General features: G+C 36.4%; 2 protein-coding genes across 3 annotated transcripts in view; both read left to right on the top strand.

Annotated features, from left to right (window-relative positions):
• The window catches only part of LOC106876082 (DNA polymerase epsilon subunit 4), a 23,297-nt gene extending 19,531 nt beyond the window's left edge, over positions 1-3,766 (top strand). Inside the window, exon 4 of the mRNA XM_014924490.2 lies at positions 3,120-3,766. Within this exon, the coding sequence (XP_014779976.1) occupies positions 3,120-3,133 (14 nt within the window). The 3' untranslated portion in view covers positions 3,134-3,766. The remainder of the gene's footprint in view (positions 1-3,119) is intronic.
• A 5,014-nt stretch (positions 3,767-8,780) lies between these two features.
• The window catches only part of LOC106876092 (annexin A13), a 17,268-nt gene continuing 15,717 nt past the window's right edge, over positions 8,781-10,331 (top strand). For both annotated transcript variants that reach the window (XM_014924499.2, XM_014924500.2), the window contains exon 1: positions 8,781-9,104. In XM_014924499.2, coding sequence (XP_014779985.1) covers positions 9,099-9,104 — 6 coding nt within the window. In that variant the 5' untranslated portion in view covers positions 8,781-9,098. The remainder of the gene's footprint in view (positions 9,105-10,331) is intronic.

Here is a 10,331-nt window from a genome sequence, read left to right as displayed (position 1 = left end):
GAATATTAATATATTTGTTGGTTCCATTTTATAAGAACTTATTCTATTGCTTGGCCGTTATGGTCGACCATTAAATTCTCTGGTAATTGTTTCCATCAACTATGGATACTTTGAGGATTATTTTACATTCCAGCCATCAATTGGTTGGAAGCAAGTCATGGGAATATTTGATTAAAGAGGATCAGGTATGAACCTGCATGCAGGCCTTCTTTTCTCATTTCTCCTGCTAGGGCTAAGCACATTCCTCTTCCAGAAGCAAGAACACCATAGTTCTGAAGGATTCATAGCAATGCCTTCCACTTGTCTGCTGCTTTGGAACCATTTACAGGGTCAATTTAATCAACTTCCCTTCCTCTCAAAAATTGCTGGCCTTGTGCCAAAACTAGAAACCAATTAGCTTTAATTAGGAAGTTAAGACAATTTACATTTACTGAAATAATTAATATTGCAGCTGTGCAATATTATGGCTTTTATAATTGATATTTGATACAGAAGTTTCTAGTGGTTTCAGGTGTGTTCTGTGTCTGGAACACCAATCTTAGAATGGTCTCTACTAGTATTCTAGATTACTGGTTAATGTAACTAGGTAGTCATAAGTGTTGGTTGGGTGTGTAGTGACTGGGATTGTGTGGGTTCAAATAGACTACATCTGTGTCAGGTGTTTTTCTATGTTTGCCTCGGGTCGTAGTATGGTCTGCTTCTGTTTCACTGAGTAAATTCTTTTTTGCCAGTGACCTTCAATCATGACCAGAAATGTCAATTAACAGTGGATTACAAGAGGTGATTAAATTATTCTTGGGAGACTGAGGACAAGATCAAAAGATTGGGGTGGTTGGAGTGGTGAAGTAGTTGTATGCTGTCAACTTAATGTGACAGTCCCATGAAGGGAATAATACTATTGTTGGTTAGACCTAGGAAGCTGCACCTGTTGGCCTTGACACATTTCCTGTGTCCTTATGTTTACAAGGGTGGAGGTGCTTGTCTCCCCCTTGTAAACATAAGGACACAGGAAATGTGTCAAGGCCAACAGGAAGCGGTGCAGCTTCCTAGGTCTAACCAACAGTAGTGTTATTCCCTTCATGGGACTGTCACATTAAGTTGGCAGCATACAACTACTTCACCATTGATTGTGTTAATTTTGATTAAAGTCTTTTGTATTCTCAATTTGGGACAAGTTTTATTTGTCCTCTGAATGTTTTCATTAGAACTGACCTTTTAAAACTGATCACCATCATCGAGAGGAGTGAAGTCAATTGTTATTCTGTCGACAGCCATGGCACTAACTCTGAGAGAGAATTGGTGACCTTTTAACATTTTCAACAAAATTGTTGATAATTCTGTGTAAAGTGAAAATACTTTGAAGCTTTCACAGATTCACATAAATTAAGTTATTCGAGAGAAAGTCAAATATAATTATCAGCGAGTTGTTTTGAATGGGTACATACATACACACATGGTTAACAAGCTTGCTTTGTGACTCTGTAAGTTGTGAGTTCAGTCCCTGTGTACGGTAGCTTAGGAGAGTGTCTTCTACTGTAGCCCTGGGCCAGCCAATGCTCTGTGAATGAATTTAGTCGATGGAAATTGTGTGGAAGCCCACCATGTGTGTGTGTGTTGTATGTATCCTCCCACCACTTGACAACAGGGGTTTGTTTATGTTCCTACTCATAACTTTGTAGTTCAGCATAAAACTCTAATAAAGTACCATACATAACAAAATAAGTGCTGGGGGTCGATTTGTTCAAGTGAACCTTTTCGGGCAGTGCTGCAGTTTGGTTGCAGTCCCGTAACTGTGACAAGTAAAAGAAAAAGATATATTCTGCTAAAAAACAAGAAACAAAAATGTCTTAAGAACCAATATAAAACATTGTTAAAAAAGGGATTTGCAAGAATTTCCAGAACAACCTGCTTGAATCTGTTGCAATCTGTAGAAATGGCTAAAATTTTTCATTTGACAGTTGCCTGGGAGATCACTGTGTGGTGTTGGTAGATTTTGTATTTATGACCGTTTAACTAAAAGATGGCAGTCACACTCCATATTTGAGAATTAACAGACATTGTTATAATTGTTCTCATTTTGTTTAGTATTTTTTTTTTGTTTGTTTGTGAAATGTCTTTTATTTTTTTTTTAGATCAATAAGCATTCAGTATTCATTCATAGGCCATCAATAATGATAATCGATTGATCAATAGAGGTTACGATAATATACAAACACTGGACGGAAATAAGTGCAAGAGAGGATAGTGTTGCAATATGGCAGCAATCTAATGACTGGAATCAATAAAAAAAAAAAAAAAGCATAATACTCTGTGTGTGTGTGTGTGTGTGTGTGTGTGCGTGTGTTATGTCAGGTTATATATAAAAACAACATTAAACTGGTGTGCAAATGCTCAGACTAGATTTAAATATTTAAAACCCAATGTCAAACGATGGGAGATGAAATCCAGGTAAACAAGTGTTGGTTTCGGGCAGTATAGAGGTCAGGCTAATGAATGTATATGTGCACACACACACACACTCAGAGCTGCAAGTGGCCAGTGACCTACATTTGGACAACAATGGTGAGTAAGAATATATTAAATGCCAAAATAAATTGCTTGGTGGCAGTTGGGCCCAAGTCAAAAATGAGAAGTGGGAGACACTTTTAAGTAAAAGACAGACAGATTGTCTGAAGACAAGATGACATAAATGTATTCTACTTGTTTTTGTCCCTATACAGTTGATAAAATAAGTACCAGTTGACCCCTGGCGTCAGTGGAATCGACTATCCGTCCTCCACCCCTGCTGGCCTTGCTCCAAAATTTGAAGCCATCATTTTTCAGTCTTTCATTTAATAATTACGATCACTAAATCACTAATTATGATCACTGCGTCTTGGATTTTTATAGGACCAAAGCATCTGATGCCAGATAGAGTCTTTGCCAAATCATCTGCAACATGTTTCCATCCCCTCTACACACGCACGCACGTGCGCACACACCCAGAAATATATAAAAAGTGTGTGTGTGTGGTTGTTGGTTAAATTTTCTTCATGACTTGAAGTTTCAATTTCTATTTTCCATTTTAAAAAGATTTTTGATTTTATATTGTATATTCCGTTTTTTCTTTCTCTCCTCAGGAGCTCTTGAATAACAGAACCAGGAGGCTGTTTCACACGTTTGCACCTTCAACTCTTTAAACAAAAGCTGAAACACAGTTGTGTAATCCATGAGGATCCATGGAACTTGGAGCTGCAACAGACTAATCTCAGAATCACTATATATATATATATATATATATATATATATATATATATACATATATACCTCTACAGAACTGAAGGCTGTGTATGTATGGGTGAATGAAAGAGATAATAAAAACATCATTTAATTTTCAATGACTATTTTAAAATCATTAAACATCTCCATTCATTGTGATACACTCCATACATTTGCAATAATTTGGCAATCTTAATGATTCTAATCATATTTTCTTGTTTTTCTTTGGCCCCTTTTTCTGTTAATTCAAATAAATTCTACCCAGTTACCCCTATTTTCCTTTCATTTTTACTTTAATATTACTTTTTTTTTTTCTGAGGTATATTTATGTAAACAAAATAAAGATAATGTTTTATTGCAATTAATTTGCTTCAGAATGTTTCTGTAAACCAATGGTTCTCTACCAGGGTCCATATCACTCTTAGGGGTCCATATGACCCCTGTTGGTCCATTTCAAATTTTGTTATGACAAGTTATCAGCAATAAATTGGTTATATTTCTAACAATACTCAAAATATTTTAAGGTTTTTTTTTATATATAATTCTTATTAATATTTAATTATATAAATATGATGATGATGATGATGATGATAATATTTCTAAAATATTGAATAGCTGTGGGGATCCAGTAGAGTAAGAGAAATGACAGGGGACCCAAGGCAAAAATGGTTAGGGACCACTGGTTTAAAGTGCCTGACACGGTCGGTAGATGTGAAGAGGTGCATGTAACTCTGGTTGGGTGGTTAAAAAGTTTGCTTCCGAACCATGTGGTTCTGGGTTTGATCCCAGTACCAGGCACCTTGGGTAAGTATCCTTTACTCTAATTTCAGGTTGACTAATGCTTTGTGAGTGAAATTTGGTTGACCAGAACTGTGGAGAAATCTGTCACACACACACAATAAAGTAAAATAAAAGATTGACAAATGGTTGTTAATGTCATGAAAACATTTGTAAATTAGTTATAGAGATGTGAGTATAAATATACTGAAGCAGAATACTACTTGATGTGGGCAGCCCCAACATGGCCACAGTCCAATGAATCTTTATCATTATTAAGCTAATATTTGCAATATAAAGTAATAAAAACAATTTGATAGGTTTTAATTTAGATTATTTTGTAAAACTAGTTGTTTTACATCCTAGAGCTTGGTGCAGGCTCAGGCAGGTTGGTAACAAAAGGGTTGAACAGCTGTGGAGATAGTCAAACTAGGGTAACGTGTCTGTCTTAATTCTTTTATTGCCAATCCACCTGAGCCCACCTCTTGGTTCAATGATAGAAAATATGTTAAATTGTACTTCTCTAATGCCTTTTCATAGCCGATAGTATTGGAATGTTTTTGTCCTCCGCCTCCACTAACAGTGGAGGCTGCTTATAGTGTTAAATATAATTAGGCTTAGGAACAACAATAAATGAATAAAAATGCCATTAAGTGTATGTTTGTTTAAATGAATGAAAAATATGAGTCTTTCCAAATGTAAAATGCAGAGAATGCATTATGATGCCAGGCATGTGGAAGGCTGAAGCTGAATAACAAAGAGAAAAGTCATTTTCAGTCGTTTACTACTAAATTAGTTCCAGCTGAACATAGGATAAGGGTGGGGGTGGGGAAGGGACACAGAAAGGGATCAAAATATTGTCTGACTCTCTCCAGTTTCACTGACAGGATTAGCTTTGGTTAATCCACGATTCTATGTGGAAGATATTTGCACAAAAAACAGTGAGTGTTGGAACGTTACCATCGAGAAGGTTAGCCTCTTAACCATTTGTCCATACCTATGGAAACTGTAAGGAATCTTGTTGAATGAACAGTAACCGCCATTTCAAAGGGTTGGCCAGGTCACAATATGTCTACCTGAAGATAGAGTTAAAGAATCAATGGAATACTCAACCACTATCACACTAACTCAGTGAGTTCGTGGTTCTATTGGTCAATCAACCAGGATACTCATCATAGACACCACCCTGCAAGCCATCATATCCGGGGGGTGGGGGGAAATGGATGGAATCATTTTCCATGCTCAAATGAGTCAAAAGAAATTGATTGAGGTAGAGTTTTGTGGGGTTAGGCATGGCCATTGAAAACGTGTTGAAAGACATATTCACAGAAAGTCATATTTGTTGAGGCTGTAGTAGAAGTCACTTGCCAAAGGTGCTTTGCTGTGAAACTGAACCCAGAACCATGTAGATGGGAAGCAACCGTCTTACAACATAGCCACACTAGCGCCTATATATATATGTGTGTGTGTGATATGCATTGCATACTATCATATCTACATGTTTGGCCTCTGATAACTTCTTGTCTCTTGAACACACCTATTACTCATCTGGATGTCTTACATTTCTCTTATCACTCCGCTATCTTCCACTCATGTCACTCTCACCAATCTCTTTTCTGCCCATGTCTTCACCACTCCCCCCTCTCTCCCTCTTTCCCTCTCTTGTATTCTGTAATCTCTCTTCCTTCTCACCCCTCATACAACATGCAAATATGTCCTCAGTGTTTCTAATCACCTCTCACTGCCTCCAGAAGCTGTCTCTCGTTCTCCTTACATAGTCTACAGTTAAATCGTTATCATTTTTAACCCTAAGTAAGATTTAATCGAGTAGACCTATGATCTAAGGCATTCCAGTCATGACCATCCCAAATTTTTGAGGTATAGTCTAGACAGTACTATCCAGTGTGTCTGCAGGGTGTAATCTGGTGGCAATTTTGCTGCTGTTTCTAGCACTTCAAACATCCATTTAGCAGCTCCCTTATTGGCTTGTTCAGATCCAGGGAACGGTCAGGGTGGTATAAATAGCCATCACTGTGTTGGCCAATACCATAATATATTCCAGCGCCAATCACAGGATCTGAACTCCTGCTTCTCCCGTCACATCCCTTATTCCCTCATCAATTCTAACTCTTCATTTCTACCTCATTCTCATGTGATCCAATGCTTTCATTCTGCTCACTCCATCAAAAAAGTGTGTTAATGTCTTCTTCATGTGTACCTTTACTGATATTTCTATTCACGTGTTTTTGTCCATAATAAAATATGTTTGAAATGTATTTCACGCATACCTCTTTTTCTATTCAACAACACCTTCCACGCTAAACAGAATTTATAGCTTTATGACTGTTTGAATAGCTCTTACTGTCATCTGATGGTGCTTATTTTTGAATTTGTTGTACTGTTGTTAAATCTATTTAGTTACCCTGTATATATTTGTGACTGTGTAAGAAATTTACTTCCCAACCACATGGTTCTGGGTTCAGTTCCAAAGCCTTGTGAGTGCATTTCATGGCCAGACTTGCACAACCAATATTTCTAAATCAATTCAGAAATGCTCCAAATATGAAGATTCTGCAGAGATAATTGAATCCATTTTACTTTGAAGATTCAGCAAAAAATATTATTTTTTGAAAGACTTCCAACATATTGAAAATGCTCTGGAGTGATGTCCATGGTTGGATATCATACAACAACATAGGCAATTCAGACAATCAATAATTGCAGCTGTTGACCTACAGTGTGTGAGATATTTGTGTTTGCTTCCAAACACATCAGTCAAGAAAGCTAAATGCTAATTTGGGTGCAAAGCCAATTCTATTTTTGATATCTAATGACGTAGCCATTTTGTTTGTTCGGTTATGTATGACCGAATGTTAGTGTGTGGAGCACATTGGAACCAGTTACTGTGAAATACCAACAATATTTGACAAGTTTATCTTTTTAGTTGGGGGAAAACAGCATGACAGAACTTCTACATGGTTGTTTGACCTACAAGAAATAGAACCAAATATCTCTCAAACTACACCCTACTGTCTTAAGACAAGAATACATTAGACCAATGGTTCTAAACTGGGGTTCATGTTACCCCTGGGGGTCGATGTTAGAAAAATAATAAATACAGTAGTATTTTAGGGGTTTTGTTAAGTATTGATTTAAATCTAACTTATTGCAAAAAACAGCCAGGTTTCATTCTCTAATATTTCAATCTACGCAAGCGAATGTGTGAAAAACACACTCAATTTTATCTTCACTCTCTGACCTCACTGACTGTTTTAGCCAAATGCTAATACTATTATCTCATCCTCCATCACTGATCTGCTATTTTTTTTCTTCTAAATATACTCTCTACATCTGCTTCCCATGTTCCCTCCCACCTCTCCTAACAACCCTTCCACCACTACCAACAACAACAACAACTTATATATATTCTTAGTACAGCTTCAAACCCATCAGTTCGACAAAATACTAATTCTCTCAGCTAAAATATCAGATTCCTCTTCTCTCCATGCCATACGCAACTTATCCAAACTCACTCTTTCATTTCTGCCAATGTAAACCACCACCACCACTACCTGCCATCATCACCATTACCTCCACACCTTTTTACCTGTTCCTATAAAATACAGTAAATCATTTGGCTATAGAAATTTTACTTGTTTTGATTGCATTTTAATTTATTAATGGGTGGAAAAGATATTATGGTGTTCATATCATAATTAAGATACTGTGTTGAGCCCCTGGACAAAGAGGGGAAATGAGGCTTGGGGGCCAGCATGTTATGGCTGAGGTTATTTTTTTCATATAACATAGTGAGGAAAGGAGTCAGAAGAGAGTGACGTGCTTGTGTGTTACCCCACTTGAATTTTAAGGGGTTTTAGGATTGTTGTTCATGTTCCCAGCTTGTAGGTTTGACTGTGTTGGTACAAGTGATTGTTGATGTTTAGTACGTAGCTTCATTCAGTAGACTCTGTGTGATTTAGGTGTGGGGGGAATGCTTGTGATGTTGGTGGGATCTGAAGTTCCCTTTCTTCCATTCATACTTGCTCTTCTTTGGTAGGCAGCATTCTCTCCTTGCTAATACAAACTAATTCTAACGGTTTCGTGGGTGAAACTCTACAACTGTAGAATGTAAGGTTGGGGAAGACAGCTTAAATTGTTTGTTCCAGAACATGGAAAATCAGCTGAGAGAGTTTGGGGCAATTTACGGTCAAAACACACGTTTGGTTCTGTCTTTGATCAATCTGATCAATAATCAAAGTGTCACCTATCATTTGTCATAATGCCGTAAGTGCTTGAACATGTCAGGAAAAAAAAAATTATCAGATGGGAATACGCGTTAGTCTTGACAATGATGTATAATTGAGATGTGGAGGTGTTCATGCCTCTCTATTTTGACATTTTATTTACTTATTTCCTTTGATGTTATTTCTCTTTCTTTCCATTTTCTTATTCAATACTTTCGTAGAAAATTGTAGTTTAAAATAAATTATCCGTCTGACTTTTCAATTTAAATTTAGAATACTTATGGAAAAGTTATTAAAGAAAGATTCATTATTCAAGAATAATACATCTCAGCAAAAATAATAGATACTACACTTGGAAAGATAAGAAATAATAAAATTTACGATGTAACTAATTATAAATACTCGTTTCCATTAATGAGTAACTGGAGTACGCTTTCTAATACATACAAACACGTGTGGGTGTGCGTAAACACTTTCCGACAGCGCTTCAACGGCTGAAAGTACGAACTCCTATGCAGGTATTTAACATACGCATCGCCACACAAATACTAGAGTACAGAGTCTGTTAATGAGATTTTTTTTATCTGAAATCTTCCTCCGGCCGTCACCGTCGAAGTGTCATTGTTCTATGAATGAATAGCCACTACCCAAGGCTTATTTAAATCTGTAACTTACAATTGGTTACCCCCGCAGTCATATGACTTAAAGCGCTAACAAAACCTCTTCTCAAATTGATTAGCTTTGCAGAATACCAAACAACATTCACAGGACAGCCCACTTTTGATAATATTTTTCATCTTTCCTGCACCCAGCTAAAAAATGGCAGTAAGTTTTAGCAATTACTATTACTTTCTTTCTTTTCTTCAGAAACGATTATTTTTGTGCTTAATTGATTCTACTGTTGATTTTCCTAATTCGCAGCCGTCCCGCTACCACATCATCTAAATTGCAAACGATGCATACATACATACATATATATTCGACTTTCTTTTTCCTCTCTTTCTCCTTGTTGTTTTCTTCAAATACAGTATTTCTTCCTATGAATTTTATACATAAACATTATTTTACTGGGGTTTTTTTTTCCCGAACTGTCACTAGTTATCTTGTATATCTTTTATTTTCTTCCCCACAAACATTAAAATGATGTACTTTTAAAGACACCGCATTGCGGACACCTTTCAAAGCTTAACTTGGAGTTGCTGTTAACAACACACTCGCTGTGCTGCATTCGTTAATATCGATTAGGGGTGGAATACAGCAACATTTTGTTTTCATGTGTAATCGAACGGTAAATTTCTATTCTCTCTATCTGTAAAGAAAAACGAAAAAAGAAATATTTGAATCTAAGATGTGGCCCAGCTAAGCCTAATTCCCAAGAGCTGAGTCAGGCTTACTCAGCCCAAATTAGATGCAGCTGTTACAAGTTGAGAAAAATAATACATTTTAAAACTTTGTAACTCTACTGGAAATAAATTTTTTAAAAAACTAATGAAAATTTTGAATTTCATTCACCTAAAATTGTCGCCAGTACAAAGTATTCTGTTGTATGAGTCTTGCAACCTCGTTATCCAGGAACTTGCCATTTATAGGGTCATCTACGAGCTTATTGGACAACTTTCTTAGATTAAAAAAAAACCTTTCAATCATTAACTTCTTTCTAGCTGTTATTTACGCACTTCTTTCGAAACACATTTTAACCCGAATTATTTGGAGCAATACTGTGACGTGTCGTGGACAAAGAACGAGTTGAGATCTGTCAGTAAGAAATACCTGTCCTGTAATTTTTCAGACACGTTCATTAGAGGTATGTTCGTTACTCACTTCTAACAACTTGACCCAGAGAAAGGGCGTTGTCTTCAGTTGTTCCCCTAAAGAATCATTTTCTATAGGTTCATGGAGTATTTCTGAGAGAAAATTTAGTTTATATTCACCGCTGAATAAGTCAGTAAATTTTAAAATTTAATCGAATCGATTATAAAACCTAAATTTACATTTTAAATACAATTTACAAGAGAAACTCTCACCTAAATAAACCACAGATGCAAATACACT

Source organism: Octopus bimaculoides, chromosome 23 (genome assembly GCF_001194135.2).
Source record: "Octopus bimaculoides isolate UCB-OBI-ISO-001 chromosome 23, ASM119413v2, whole genome shotgun sequence".
Taxonomy (NCBI): Eukaryota; Metazoa; Mollusca; class Cephalopoda; order Octopoda; family Octopodidae; genus Octopus; species Octopus bimaculoides.
The sequence above is the reverse complement of the archived record's forward strand: the minus strand, read 5'-3'. Positions and strand labels throughout refer to the sequence as shown.